The sequence below is a fragment of the Durio zibethinus genome, chromosome 12 (assembly GCF_047325235.1).
Source record: "Durio zibethinus cultivar Kanyao isolate XHJ-2024 chromosome 12, ASM4732523v1, whole genome shotgun sequence".
In the NCBI taxonomy this organism is placed as follows: domain Eukaryota; kingdom Viridiplantae; phylum Streptophyta; class Magnoliopsida; order Malvales; family Malvaceae; genus Durio; species Durio zibethinus.
Window position 1 is genome coordinate 19,779,117 of NC_143173.1, and position 16,039 is coordinate 19,795,155.

Genomic DNA, 16,039 nt, shown 5'->3' on the forward strand with positions numbered 1-16,039 from the left:
TTCGACTGGGTAACATTTTTTTTATTAAGGTTTGTCATTGAGATGGGATCGGGCTTTTGAACTGGGTAGGATTAAATGATCTCAATTCTCAACACTATAAAAAACTTGAAAAAGGGGGAAAAGAATAGGGTAAATTTTTCCACTGGTTGCTCGGTAATGATTATGTTTATAAAATAATTACTAAATTATTAAAATTTTCATTTAGTTATTAATATTTAAATAAATATTTTTTTAATTATTCAATTATTGGCAATAACACATTTATCATATCAATTTTTTTAAATTTATAATGTCACATCAATAATATCGTATCATATATTAAATGATGTGATAATAGATACTTGATAATTGATGTGATATTACCACATTACTATGTTATTAAAAACTAACTTTTAAATCATAAATTTTTTTGTTTAAATGTCAATTATATCTTAAATTAGTTAGTATATCGTTAGAGTTATCATTTAAAAGTTACGAATTTGAGAGAGTTTAGACGAGTTATGTTCTCTTCAGTCAGGTTAGTAGTTGGGTAAGATGATTTAAATGTAGATCAAGAACTTAAATTTTTTTTTTTAATTTTAGAAATTAAATTAAAAATTTTAATAATTAAATTACTATTTTAAAAATGCAATCATAAATAAGTGACCAATGGTATATTTTATTCAAAAGAATATTAGGCCTAATACATTAATAGAAATTTTGTTTTTATTAATACTGAAATAATTCTCACTCTAACCAAGGTCACTATTTGATCACGAAGTCTGAGCAACTGGGTCTAAGCCATTGAATAATTTGGAAAATATTAAAAAAACACACACACGGAGACACAATCCTAAAATTTCCACCACTTTATATGTTTTATTCCAAAGACAAAGCATCACTCTTCATTAATTTTATTAATTCACCCTTCTGCAGTTCTTCCTGATCTCTCCGCTTGATCCAGTGAGGGGACTAATGTCTCCCATTTTGATCATGGCAGTAACAAAATCAGAACTGAAAGAGCTTGGATTGTTGCTGTAACCCCGAACAACGGAATCCGTGGAGCCGCCGTTGAACAACTGTTGATCAGAGTGGAGGAGTCCTCTCCTGTTGATGAGGTTCTTGAAGTAGTTGTTGTCAAAAGATGTTGGAGTCTGAATATCAAGGGGTGCCAAATTGTTGTCCCCTGAGCCAGTTGCTCTTGGGCAGTTTCTTTGCCTTGTTTGAGCAAAGGAGCTGTCAATGTTGGTCTCATTGTATATGCGAGCCCTGAATGATGTGCACCTTGCTTGTCCAATTGTGTGTGACCCTGATTTTCAACACGACAGTCGAGTCACTGATAGTATATTAAATATAAACTCTAATCAAAATTGATTTCTTTGAGGGGAAATTAAGGACAAACCAGATAAAGCAACCAAGTCCCTGGTGGAAAGTCCAAGAGCATTGAATCTGGAAATGAGTTGGTTCAAGTTAGAAGTTGGAGGAGGAATGCCGTTATTAGCTGCAGACTGGCTTGCGGTCCTAGCATCTCTTCTTCCAAGCTTCACATCCCAGGTGGGGCCTCCCAGCTACATACCAAAAAAGGGGCATTCTCTCAATTACTTTCTTGATTGGAACTTTTACTAAGGGGCTTATAAGTCAAAAGTTAGTACTTACAATGGTGACAGAGTCTCTAGCAGCAATAGCCAAGACATCAGCACATGAAACCACGCCAGGGCATGCATTCTCAACAGCAGATTTGATGTTGTCAACCACATCGAATCCACGAGCAGAGTTACGATTTGGGACAGCATTTTTCTCTCCGGTGAAGGAAGATGTGTCGTCGAGTAGCAATGATCCATCACATCCCTATCATCAAAACCAAATACCACCATGAAATCAAGGTACATAGTTGTTAGTTTTATATGAAATAAAAGATTACAAACTCAAAGCCATTGGACATATAAGATATAGAGGTCAACTGGGTCGGTTTCTTAAGTCCCAAACCAACTGTTTTTTATGTCCTTTTTGACATTAGTCGAACAAAGAGGAGGCCATGTTCCTAAAAAGCTTCAGATATAAGACGTGTCATCAATGAAATATGCATTATTTTCAAAGAAAATTTCAGTTTGGGTGGGGGGAGAAGAAGAATTACGTTAACAAAACAGTCATGGAAGAACAATCGAAGCAGGGAGGCTCCCATCCGGGCCTCTTTTTTTATAGCAGATTGAACAGTGGATTTCACAGTCGAAAACAAGTTTGGACATGATTTTGAGTAAAAATTTGTTGAAAGTTGAGCATTGGTGCTCCCCAAGAAAAGCACTAGGAGAAGCAAAGTCAGAGAAAACTTTGAAAAAGAAAAAGCAGAAGCCATGGTAGGCAGTAATAGAATGGAACAGTACTACAGAATTGAAATGTGTTATGGCTTGGAAATAAACTGTGGCAAACCATGGCTTTATATAGAGATTTTGTCAAGGGAACTAACAGTCTCGGTAGGTTACCTAACACGTAGTTTCTTTAAATGTGCATGGCAATTTTACGTTTTAAAAAACAATAATCAGAAACAAATTTAAATTAAATTAAACATTATTTTTTATTTGTTAAAGGGATGCTATCTCGTATTTGTTAAATATTAGTTTTTATGTGATTTTATATATAAATTGAAAGCAAGAACAAAATCAAAAGCAAAAATTGAAAAGTGTTTCGAAATCTTTACTCCAATGCTCAAATGAATGGAATGAAGGGTGAAAAAGAAAGCCGAGATTGAAGGAATGAGTGACATAGGGTTATTTACTAAGAAAGTAAGATATTTATACATAAGCTGACATGGTAGAGCTTGACCTGATGTGGCTTTACAGTCTTCAATGAACAAATGACATGTCAGCATGATCAAAATGAAGTGTATGTGGGATGAAAAGGTTATCCACATCGATAGTTATGAGATGTGCGAATTTAGAAATTTCAGTCGCGTATCTTCTCTAAAACGATTTTGTCACATCAGGTCGATCAAAAAAAGAAAATGCTTAAATCATTCAAAAGACCAAAATACCTTTAAACTCTCAAGATATTCCAAATAACTCAAAGATTTTTGCCCCAAAATATTTATGTAAGGTTGGACGGTCGGAATCAAAATCCACCTCTATTATGTGATTTTTGTCTTATACCATTTTTAAGTTTATCACGCGTATTATAAAAATTTATTAAAATAGTATTATCTCATATTTATTATAATTTTACATGCAAATTAGATTTTTTTTAATTAACATATATTATTTAATTAAGAAAAATTGTAGACCAGGACTTATTTCAAACTTGTTTTTGTTTGAAAGCATCTCTTCCAACGACATGGGTGATGTGTTTAACATCGATTTGTCAAGAAGGGCATCGAATCAATGGTCCCCAATGTAAACAGCTTAATTATATCTCTATGATTTGGTGAAGACTTCTGGTTTATGATAACGAAAACGCAGCAAAAGTTGAATGCTACTCTTTAAAAAGACGACAAATTAAAGCATATTCTTTCAACTTCTTAATTCACTTGGATGAATTCTACTACTAATTTAGTGTATATAATAACACAAATTGGCTAATAAAGTCTGGTTGAATGACAATGAAAAGATTTTGGAATCATTAAATCTCAAGTTCGTGTCGGTGTCTTACCATTTTACTAGTTTGGTTCAAAATTATGCTGAATTGTTAATTTATTTAGTTAATTAATTGATTTGTTTGTATTGAATGTAAGAATAGTATTGTTTTAATTTTAATTTTTAAAATTAAAAATTCAATATTTTGTAAAAAAATTAAAATTAATAAATTAAAAAAAATTAATCGTACAAATTTATTAAAATTTTGATATATTTATTAAATATTATTTTTGATAAAAATATTGATAAAATTTTTTTCGTTAAATAAGTATAAATCAAATTTAAATTATAAATAATATATTTAATAATTTTTTACATGTTATTAATATTTATATTAAATTTTATCAATTTATTAATTTATTTTTTTATTAAAATTTTTATTTATTTATTTTTAATAAAAATTTTCACAATTTTCATTTATTAAATTTTATCTAAATTTTGTCCGTATTCTATAAACTGTTAACTTTGACTGAATTTTGAGTGTAATTTAAGAAAAAAAAAACACGACACGGATTTCACTTGTTCTGCTTTTAATAGCCAAGACTAAAGAGCCTCGATAAGCTAAAGCCGGTCGGTTTTTTTTTGCTTTTATATATGTCTATGTCAAACATGTCGCGTAATTTGCTTTGTTTTTGTCAAAAAGACAGGCTTATTTACCAGAATGTCTGCCAATTGATGGGTAACGTGGCATTTAATCTTTTAATTTTTCCAACCGATGACAGATTCAAAACATCGTCATTATGATCCGTTGAAAAAATTGCATTTTGCATGGCCATGGGTCTTAAATTCTTTATCATAACCAATGGATAGAGCTAGCCTTACATGTAATCAAGGGGACACATATCAATTTAACATGACGAGAATCTTTTTAGTCAATAACGAAATTAGACATGATAAGATCATTGTTCAATGAATTGTGTAAAACTTGAATTAATTATTAGGAATTTTGTCTAGATTATTTTTTTTTCCTTCCATTGAAAAGTCTATTATAGTAAATGTTTTTTTTTTTTTTTTTTCATATAATATCCGTTTGTAAATCTTGAATAAAAATGACATTGGATACAATAGACCAAACTCTTTAATACATAATTTTTTTATGAAATTACAATTACAAATAAAAAATACAATCTTAACCAATTGTTATGTTTATGTATATAAAAAAATTATAATAAAATAAATAAATAAACAAATTTTCAATACATACTGAACAAAATCCAATAAGAAATGAATTAATCTTACACGGTAGAACTTAAATTTGAAATGTAATTAAAGATTAGATTTTAATATAGAATTATACATTAGAGATTAGTTAAACTCGAGAGCAATAATGGGTTGGAGTTTCTTAGATTTTTTACCCCAAATAGTGCTAATAATTAATAGTACTCATGATAATTAAATGTGACAGATTTTTTTAATAAAAGAAGTTGCAATTAATTGATAAGAAAATGGGTTGTAAATATTATGATGTGAAATTCAAAATTATTAGATATCATTTTTTAAAAATGATAATATGAACTAATTGAAAATATGAGAAATGGAAGATAGAACCAAAGGCTATATTTGGATTAAAGAAAGAGAAAGAAAAGGAAAGGAAAATAAAGGAAAGTAATAAAAATAGAAAAATCATTATTTTATTTGGATAAACTTTTAATTTAAAGAAAATGAAAAGAGGTGAAAACTCAATACTTTTTGTTTCTCTTGTAATCCTCACTTTTTTAATACTTCAATTTGAGAAAAAAGTTAAGGAAAGAAAAATTGAAAAAATTTTATTTTTATGAAAAGATTATTATATCAATAGCTTTATTATGACATTAAATTTGATTATATAACTGACATTTTTTATAAAAATAATTTTTTGAGTATTTTATATTATATCATAGTTTATAAATATTTTATAATTTTTTACGTCTTAATAACAAAACAAGTCAAATTATTATCAGAATAAATTAAAATATTGAATTAAACACAAAATTAAGAGTAAATCAATAACTAACTAATATATATTAACGTATTAAATATGCTTAATTTTGTTTAAAAAGATTTGTTTATACAAATTATGTAGTATAAAGCTATATTTATATATTATATATTATTTTACAAAAAGATTGTTATAATAAAAAAATATTATAATGAATTATTTCTTTTTCTTTTCATTATTTATTCAAACAATAGTTGGTAAATTTTTTTTTATTAATTTTAATTATCTAAATAAGGGACACATATATCAATTTTTTAAAAAAAAATTTCATTTTTTTTATTTATATATATCTAAACTTAACGTAAAATTAGGTTGAATAGCTTTCCTAAAACTATTATTAATATTACATTATAATCAGAGGCAAAGTTAATAAAAGAGAGGTCAAACAATAATTAAAAAAAAAGGAAGGAATTAAAGTAATAATTAGATGAAACAGATCATTGTATAATAAAAAAGATAAAAAAATTTGAGGCGACCAAAACCCTTACCTACCCTCTAGCTTTGCCCCTTATTAAAATCTGATTTGATTTCCCATTAATCCAAACATAACCATGAAATGTCTTGATACACATGGTGGAAATAGTTTGATTTTTCTAACAAAAAAGCTGGTAAAAAAGAGGTTAAGTTTTGAAACTTGAGTTCAAACCAAAACAATTTGAAGATAGACTTTAAAATGTTAAAGCAAAGCATGCATGAAACTAGTTTAAAATAAAGTTGACAGAGATTAAGATAATGCAACTAATGTTCCACGCCATCTTGTTAAATCAAAACAACATTGATTCCTTTTACATTGATCTTCTCACTTAAATAAAAAATTTCTCTGACTAGTTTAGATTTGGAGACTTGCAGTACTAATTCTTCTCCAAGTTTTCATATCACTTTTTACTTTTTGCCTATATATCTTTTTAATTTGTCAACTGAAGTAGTTATGGAAATCTCCCACATCTCTTTCAATGGCGAAAATGGATGCTATTGTATTTTTATTTTCCTCAATTGCTCCACTTCGAGATTAATATAAGTAGAAAAAAGGAGATAAATCAATTTTTGTACTTGTCTGGGCTTAGTGTTAAATTATGTAGAATTTAATTACTATTCTAACGTTGATTATTTTTACGTAAAGTAAATATATGAATTAACTTTTATATTTTTGATAATAAATAATAATTTTATGTAAGAATATTTTGAATATGTAACTTATATGATAGGAGAGTACTGTCTACAATTTACAAGTCAATATAACATGTATAAAAAAAATTATATGTCATATGTTCATTTAATAATTAATTAATTTATTAATTTTCATAAATATGTTTTAGTGAAACACAAACTTTCTAATCTCGTGGAATTTAAGAAATAAAACAATTATTATTTTACATCTTCTAGAGAAGTAGGAGGTGTTGCTTTACAATGAAGAAAATCATAATTGTTTGTAATACTATATGTTTGTCAACAATCACATGAAATGATTAAAATTTCTCATAAAGTCCAAAATTTTCACAAGAAATGGATGGTATTGCAGTTATGTTTTCTGACCAAGACAATTCCACGTTCATGTAATAGTCAACTAACTTTTACCAAAAGTAATTCAAACACTTCTGTCTAAAAGAAGTGCAATAAGATCCCTAGAAGGAAAATATTTTCTTTTTTTTAAATGTAAGAAATTGGGTTTTGAATTTTATTTGGTAGGTTAGCTACTACAAATGATTTTTTGGTTAGAAATTGGGTTATTCTTCCTTGATTTGGAGACTAAGTTTTGGAGGGTTTAATCTCAGGTAGACTTAAAGCACTGAAAAATCTATGCTTAATATGATTTTTAAAATTCGTAAAAAAAAAAAAGAATTGTAACATAATTTTTATGTAAAACATGAAATGAATATACGAATATATGAATTACTAAGTCAAATTTCATTTAACATATATTTTTTAATTTTTGAATATTTAACAGTTAAAATTTAATTTAGATCAGGCAGGAACAAAAATATGAGAAAAGTTGTAGCTTAAAACAGGGGATATTAAAGTGATAAAAGAAACATGATGCATCAATACCATAAGAGTTTCAGCTATTGGAGCTTATTTGGTTTGACATGGTATGTCGAATATAAAGCTAAGAGTAGATTAGATATGACAGACATAAACAAGTTGTCTCCGGGAAGTACATCAGAGGATAGACAGAAATATTTAGACGGTAGATACATATAACTACCATTGACTTCAAATGCAAGCAACTATTCAGCTTTTGTGTATGGATGCTGATGAAAGATGTCCGCAGATTCTTGCAATGACAATGTTTTAAGGCTCCAGGTCCACCATTTGACAAAGATCCAGTTAGGCTACGATGATTTTCATGGCACCATGATAAGCTTGAAAGAATCAAGTCAGCTGACAAGAAAAGAAATACCTAGGAATTACCAGTAAATCCGTATAATAATTCAAAGCTCGCATTTTGCGAGTTTCATTTTGAGGCTTCAACCTGAGCTACTCCACATCCACCGGCCCGTAGTCAGATGCATTCTCAGAAGTATCTATGCAAGGGCTGTTCTTAAATTGCTCCATATGTTGAGGGTCCACCAATGGAGAAGGAACTTTTGATGCCTGGTGAGTAGGGTTTTGTTTAACTTGTGAATTGTCTGATATGCAACCCATTGGCAAACTCATTAAACCCGCAGATTTGCGTTCACATGAGAACTTTGTGGAAGCAGGTGATTCAGGTGTCTCAGTATGTTTTCCCGACAACTCCGGAGGCCGATGGAAGAGTAAATGAGCAACAGTACGGTCTATCGGATTGGTCTCTGTTTCTGCGTCAGACATCCTGTACCATTACATTCAAGGAGAATAAGCTGAGACTTAAGCTTCCAATGAAATATATTTCCAACAGGCATAAAATGCTGCAATAAGGGTTAAAGGCGGATATTTTAAGTTTTTTTAAAAAAAAAAAAAAAACTGTTGATTCAGGGAAAGAACCTGAAAAGTTTAGAAGAAAGACTTTAAAATGATATTATATAAATATTAAGCAAGAAATGAAAACCAAAAGAAACCACATTAATGCTTTTGAGTTTTGAGTTTGTTTGAGATGATTCAATCATGGAAACTTATGAAATTTCAGCAGAGAAGCAGATAATCCCTAAACACAACTGAGTAAGCATGTACTTCTTTAACTTGCACACGAAATAGACACCCAGATGTTAATAACATGAAAAATAAAATAAAATTGAAGCAGCAGAAAGCACCTCTTTATAGCTTGTCATTTTAGCAGACACTAGGAACAGGAACAGGCCAAGAGAGGATAAGAAATTTAAAGTGAAAAGGATCAACGAATTCTCAAAAGGATAGAAAGCAGCAGATCAGAAATTCATCAACCAAGAAAAGCAAGTTATGCAAAAAAGAAAAAAAAAGTTGAATGCACTCCTTTTTCTATATTTTCTGTCTTGGCTAAAAATACATGTACTGATTTAAGCCTTAGTAAGTAAGAATTATCCTTTTTAATATTACAAATCACAGTTAACCCCTTGCTATTTAAAGTGTTAAAGTATCAGCAAATTGTTATAAAGCAAGAGAAGAGCAAGATCTTCAATTCATCAACCTAGAAAAACAAAAAGGAAAATGGAATCTTTAATTGAACACCCTTCCCTTTTATCTATATTTTTCATCTTGGCTCAAAATACATTGATGCCTTAGTAAGTCAGCATTCAGCCATTAATAGTGCAAACCTTAGGTAATCAAGTGCTATTTAATTTTAGTAAAACCTTGGGAGAGTTGTCATGACATAAATTAACCTTTCCAAGGATAATAAAAAATCAGTTTACTTTTGACATAAATACAAATGCAACAGCATAGAGTTTACTAACCTGTTATAGTTCTTATTTTCTTCTTTTGCAACTTTACTTTCATCCCTGCTACTTTTATTAGTGCTGCTTGTGTCACTAGCATAATGTCTCTGCATCACATTTTGAGCCAACCGGAACAAGCTATCTCTTATGCAAAGTCTAATTCTCACATCCAACTGCAAAAATTGATTTGTTGTCACTAATTCCTTATTAGCCAGCAAGGAAAGAACTTCACCAGTAAGTCAAGCATACCTTTGCAATTACATCTTGTAGCTGATAAAGTACTGTGTCCTTCGCTGCATAGTCATTAATTGCTATTGAGACTGTATTAGAATCATCTTGCTCTAGAGGTGAGTTTGGGTCAAAAGAGGCAAGAGTGCTAAGGTCTTCTACATCAGCTCCCTCAACATACTGAAATTGATTTTCTTGTGTAGATTTTTGAATGACAGAGTGATCAGTACAAGGAACTTGATGGGCAAACTGCTGTTGTTGTATCTGAATAGCAAGCAGTGCTTGCATTTGTTGGCGTCGTCTCAATTTTTCTATTTTTTCCTGAGGTGTCATCGTGCTCAGGGGTTTTGCAGCAGCCTCAACTGATCTGTTTACGTGATTTGCCTTCCCAGGTGAAACACCATAACAAGAAAGCAAGGGCTGCTGATTAAATTCGCCAGACTGGACATTGGACAAAACAGGTATTGCAGGATATTGGTTTGTGAGATTCCCATACGTGGAAGGGGCTACAAATGTATTGGAGATATGCTGGTACTGCAATGAGTCAGTTACTTGAAGCTGCCTCTGCTGAGTCACAACTGAAGATGGAAAAGATTTTACCATGGAGGTTGCCAAATTATTCTCATATTGAGCCAATGGTTTACCAGATGAAATCCAGGTACCATATAAATCTTGTACTAGTTTCGCCTCACCTATTTCTTCAGGTTTTTTCCTAAATTTCAGCCGCTTTTTCCGCCCATATGCCTGCACAGGGAAGTATTAAACTAAAAATAACACATTGACATCTTGAAGGAAATACCTAAATTTATACTGCCAGTAAATTAATGCAATAAGTTATATTGCCTCTTCATAGCATCCTCCAACACCCCTGCCCATTCCCTGGAAAAAAAGGAGGAAAGGAGAGAAAAGAAGAACGAAGTTTTCTCTTTTTTTTTTTCCTTTGGCTAAAGAAAGAAGTTATCATTTAGGAGAAAGCAATTACTCGAGCTTGAAGGAAAAATGAATATATGTGGAAGACATAATAGTCCTCTGAGGATGACATTTTAAGGTGAAATGTGCTATAACCCTTTTATAGATGAATAAGTAGAAGCTCTCTTATAGTTCAAGCAATCTCTATCATTCCAAACTAAGCTATTCCCTGATGGTTATTTGTCAAATCCATAAAATACCAAATAGATGGGCTTTTTAAGCTCAATAAATTATATATCAGACATTAGAAAATCTATATAATAGTACATTCTCAGCATTTATTAGCTATTCTGTAAATGCACAATGAATGAGACACGGTAGAACTTGCCATTCCAGGACCATGGAAAATAGTATTTTATTCCAAATCTTGAAGAGAAATACCACAAACCAAAGATAATTTGAATAGTTAAGCATAAAGAGTATGATAGGAAAACCTTATTATCCAATCCATTAGGGTTCATAACTTTTTCAGTAACCAGGTGAGACTTTGACACACCGGTTTTTCCTGCAGTTTCCACAATTGTCTGTGACAGAGGAAAGATAAATTATATTATTACTTCGGTTTGATTGACTATGTTGCAAGAATAAGTAACAAAGAATTGATCATACTGCATGTTGATATTTCACACCTGCTCCTGAATTATGGATTTACTTTTATCTCCGGGAAATTCCATGTTATGCAGACCATGAGATGTGGAACCATGCAGTTTTCCATAGCTAAGGGTAAATGACTGGTTATCTTGTTGCTCATGTTCTCCTATGATTTGCAAATGCTCAGATATGCTCGTTAATGCTCCTATCACTAGGCTAGGAGAGTCCACAGTTGTAGGAACGGACTTTCCTGGGCCGTTTGTTACCTCTTTAGATGAGGACCATAACTCATCAGCACTACCAAGACTTATATTGGCAAATATTGGGTCATCATTGCTGCAAAATCATCACTTGTGAGAATATTGAGTCAGATGGATGCCATAGTATATGATAAAAAGGAGAAACAAGGAAAAGAACATTATGATTGGAGTTCTCTTTTTTTCCTCAGTGGTATAGGACTCCACCCAGATTTTTCTTATACTAGTTTGGAACACTGCTACAAAATCAAGGGACACACATAAGAAGTGTATACTAAATTTGGATAACCGAAGTGATCAAACCGGTGCAGGAGTTTCAGGTTCTTTAGTTCCTGAGGGTACAAAGAATAGTTATAACTTAGAGCAAATGAAAGTATAAAATTTTCAAAGTCAAATATCCACGAAAATAAATGGTCGTTTATGTGAAGACACTGAAGGTCGTTCCATGGTGACAAAAGTTAACAACTTGTGGGTACTTACTAAGTTGAAGCAAATATGGCTTGCATGACTACACAAAGACCAATCTTCAGACTAGATTATCAAAACAATGCTTTCATAAGCTACAATTAAGGTAAGAATTGTGCTTTACCTAAAAATTCGATCAAGATCATCAAAGCTTCCAATGTTAGCCCAGCTGTAGTCAACAAAATCACCTTGTTCTTTATCATCATTGGGATTTTGAAAAAATTCAGGATCTTTACTAAGTTCAGTTGTCTCTGCTGTTAAGAGAAGGTGGATAATTATGGTTATAAAACGATAAAGAAAAAAAAAATGCTATTGGCTTTAGTCTGAATAACTAATATTCTCACCATTTTTTGAGCTACATTTAGTTACTTCAACCAAATTGTTAGAGACTTCGCTACCCATCAAATCCTGAGCAGTTTTTGCTGCATTAGATAAAGATAACTCTGGCCACGAGCCCATGCCAAATCCTGAGGTGGCAATCCCTCCATTTGTATTGAACTTGGAACTGCCCTCCAACTTTCTTCCATGAAGATCAAATTTATCCCCAGGTGTCTTTTGCTCAGTAGACTTTATGGTTGCAGTTACTTGACTCCATTCCTTCTTACTATGACAGTTTTCACTTCCCTCTTGATATGGTACTATATGGTCATCGGTCTCACCAGCCTCATCCCATATTATATTTGTTAACTGAAAATATATAACCAACCATATCAGCATCCAAAAAGGTATCATTATATCTTTAAGCAATCGAACTAAAGGTATTTAAGTTAAAAAAAATATAAAACAATTGAAAAGCTAGAGCAAAGCTGCAGCTCAGTTGTCAGATGTATGGGTTCATAGGTGTGCCTGATTAAATTAATTGTTTTGCAGTTTGGTGCTCTCTAAAATCAATCACAGCCGATAAGGATAATTTCAACACAGTAAAAAGATAGAAATTATTTAGAACTCGTAAGATACCAGAAGGATAGGTTACAAGTTTGTCAAATGTAAACTATGAACAAAAATCATCAAACACTCTCTCCACAACCCAGATCATTACTTTGTTAACTTGTGTCACAGCCTCATTCATTAATGTTCTCTCCTTTTGCTCAAGTGTCTTGAATTCACTCGGAATCCATTAAATCTTCCTTCACATTATTTGGTTCCAAAAATGAATTTGATCTCAACAATTTTTTTGTTGTTTCTATGCTGATTGGACCTAATATTGTTTAATATTTATTTTGAATCACAATTCAAAGCATCCTTCCCACAAATTTAAACTTAGATAACACTAGTACACTACTCTCCATAAACATACAGAACAAAAAATTGCAAAAACAAAACAAAATAATACCCTACTGTTATCTTACTTGGATGTCAAGCTAGAAGATTCAACCTTAAATCAACTGGTTATTCATCGAGCAAATAAAAGTCATGGTCGAGATTTGTTAAACCTTCAACCAGGAAAAGAAAAAGACATCTGATGCACAAAACAAAAAGGCATTTAACTAGCTGATTGAGAAGGCATAAGATGCCCTAATTATATCTTTCATGAACTCCAAATATTAACACACCAGATATAAAGGTTAGACATATAGGCTGGAAATAACTGATCCGCAGGGTACTTAAATATTCCATTGACAACGAGAGGTAGCCTGGCAATAGTGAAATATATAGTAGAGTAAATATGCTCTCTTTTGCTGATGAGATTTCAGGGCTTCTTGAAGGGCACGTGAACTAACCCATCCTAAATTCAAAACATTTTCTTTATTTTAGTTCAAAGTATTTGATCAAGAGCTGTGTCATATGTTTACCAACCATTGTTGTCAAGCTTATAATGTTACTATCCATGCAACTGCAGACAAGGTCACAGAAGCTAAACCAATGTGCAAATGGAAAGGAAATGAACTATAAGCCCTAGCTCTTCTGCTCTAAAATCCAGACCTAAAAAATCATTTTTTCCAGCTCTAGCTCGGTAAGTGATTTTAAGTAGGTTTCAGTCCCTGATTAAGCACAGTTTCTCTTGTATCCAGTGACTAATTCACAATTTGAATTATTTCAAGATAAAGTTTCCAATTCTACCAATTCCAAATCCTACTTAAATGCCATCTAACACAAAAACCATAAGTTTATTTCTCTACAACGTTATAGCAACCTCAAGTTTTCTCCCAATCTCTATTTCAATATTCGATCTTTATGAATTAGTTTGGTTCCTGAACTTTACAGTGAAACTCCGTCCATTCAACAACATATCCTGTCCCCAATGGCGTCTAGATTCCTTCCAAATACTGATGAGAATGTGTTTATTCAAGCCGTTCTTTTACTTCATCTAGTTTTCTGTTTCCAACCTAACTTAATAAGAGGTACAGAACAGAGAATAATACTCGCCATAAACATAAACCATTTACTTCCTAGCAAAGTAGTTCAAGCCTCACTGATTCTCATCTTTCGCTTTTTCTAGTTCCTAAACAAGATAAATTCTTTATAATGAGCCATTTTAATACTGCATAAAGACCAATCCTCCATGTTCACCCCACAAAACATCCTTCAAGAAATTTCTAGACTAAAATTGTTCTCAGAATTCCTCAACTCCATTACGGCTTATCACATTTATTCTATCCTAGGACACTTCTTTCTAGACATGGTGATTCATATATTCGTGTTGTGTAAAATACTAAATTTTGTGTATTTGTACCGTGTTTTGCACAAAGATTGCTACTCACATTTTTTTTCAACACAAAAATATGAAATACATTTTTTGATTTTGTTAAATCTATATATAATTATTGTTAAAATTTTAAATTATGTCACTTTCACGTTCTATTTTCATTTTGTGTTCATATCATATCACCATATCGTGATTTAAATTGGCGGTCTACTTCTTTCCTAAATCTCTAACATGAATTTCATTCCAATGTTTAAGTATTGAAACTCTTCTTTCAGCTAAACGCCACACTGCTGTTTTGCTTCCAACACAAGCAAGAAAAAAGATTGCATTTTGAAGGAAGAAATTCCCAAGACCAATATTTTTGCATAATATTATTGCTAATTCAATATGGAAAATGCTGACAAGTACCCTAAGTGCAATTGTTAAGAAAATTCACTACAGTTACTATAATTGACTATTCCGACACGATCCTAATCAATGATATTTCCTTAAATAGAAACCTTAACAAGTGCACTTTAATTTTCATGGTAAACAAAAACATCCATGAGAAAACAGAGACAGAACATAAAAACAGAGCAATCTAAGCAATTCCCTAAAAAAAAAAAAAAAAAAAAAGCCAAACACAATTTTTTAGTAAATTTATGCCAAGTAAAATAAATTTAATAGCAAATTAAAAAATGTAATTGAGTTCATATTTGATGTAACAACATTCCAAAAAAAAATAAAAAGTCATTTACAGAGCAAAGAAAAAAATTTTTCTTTTTAAGAAAAAATTAGAACTAATTTACCTCTTCGTCGTTCCAATCAAACATCTCTAAAGAAACTGCAGCTAATCACGAATACAATTGCGAATCCCAATTCAAAAGAACGTGATAAAATTACTCCACACATCGCCAATTCAGCCAAAAAAATTTTAAAAAATACAAAAAAAAAACTACAACAGGACTAAATAAAACATACCCAAAAAATAAAATTGAAATTAAAATTAATTTCTTATATATATATATTTTATTAACAGAGGAGTGAGAAAATAAAGCAATGAGAGACGAAGAAGAGAGTTACAGTAGACAGAGAAAAAGAGAGAGAAAAGAAAACAGAAAATGGAAAGAGAAAAAAATGGGGAGGAGACCCAGTTGACGGCATGACATGATGTCAGGTGGGAGATGGTTGGACGGAAAGATGACACGTGTGAACACGCCTATCTAAAGCTGTGGTTAGGAATGAGCCGATCTTTTGCTGAGTCGTGATTGGGCGGCGTTGATTACGTTACTATTTCACCTGCATTTCAGTTTCATCTTTTTGGGTCAAATTGCATTAAGACCCTTTAATCTTTAAAAAATTATCATATAACACCCTATAATTATTTGTGGTTTTAATTTATTAGCATCTATACTATATTATTAAAGCTTTATTAATTTATTTAAAAATTTATAAAAATGGTAACAATTATTATAATAAAACTAAGAATATTTCTA

At 31.1% G+C, this 16,039-nt stretch overlaps 2 protein-coding genes across 2 annotated transcripts; both read right to left on the minus strand.

The window, feature by feature from the left end:
• Nucleotides 1–638: 638 nt before the first annotated feature.
• Nucleotides 639–2,391, minus strand: LOC111296160 (peroxidase P7-like). Its single transcript, XM_022890270.2, has 4 exons — nt 2,114–2,391; nt 1,636–1,827; nt 1,382–1,547; nt 639–1,288 (listed from the first exon to the last, which is right to left on the minus strand). The coding sequence occupies exons 1-4, from the start codon at nt 2,330–2,332 to the stop codon at nt 897–899; spliced, it is 969 nt and encodes a 322-aa protein (XP_022746005.1). The 5' UTR covers nt 2,333–2,391; the 3' UTR covers nt 639–896.
• Nucleotides 2,392–7,598: 5,207 nt separating this feature from the next.
• On the minus strand, nt 7,599–15,628 carry LOC111296228 (protein LNK2-like). The gene is given in 9 exon segments (XM_022890408.2): nt 7,599–8,064; nt 8,067–8,389; nt 9,426–9,580; nt 9,657–10,379; nt 11,039–11,128; nt 11,234–11,531; nt 12,042–12,171; nt 12,262–12,604; nt 15,353–15,628. Coding segments are annotated over 9 exon segments (2,118 nt in total). The 5' UTR covers nt 15,377–15,628; the 3' UTR covers nt 7,599–8,032.
• Nucleotides 15,629–16,039: the final 411 nt, after the last annotated feature.

Coding starts and splice junctions, on each gene's coding strand:
- LOC111296160 (XM_022890270.2), bottom strand. CDS start 2,332: ATGGCTTCTGCTTTTTCTTTTTCAAAGTTTTCTCTGACTTTGCTTCTC. Junction 1,828..2,113: donor TCCATGACTGTTTTGTTAAC/GTAATTCTTCTT, acceptor TTTTGATGATAG/GGATGTGATGGATCATTGCT. Junction 1,548..1,635: donor CTAGAGACTCTGTCACCATT/GTAAGTACTAAC, acceptor TTTGGTATGTAG/CTGGGAGGCCCCACCTGGGA.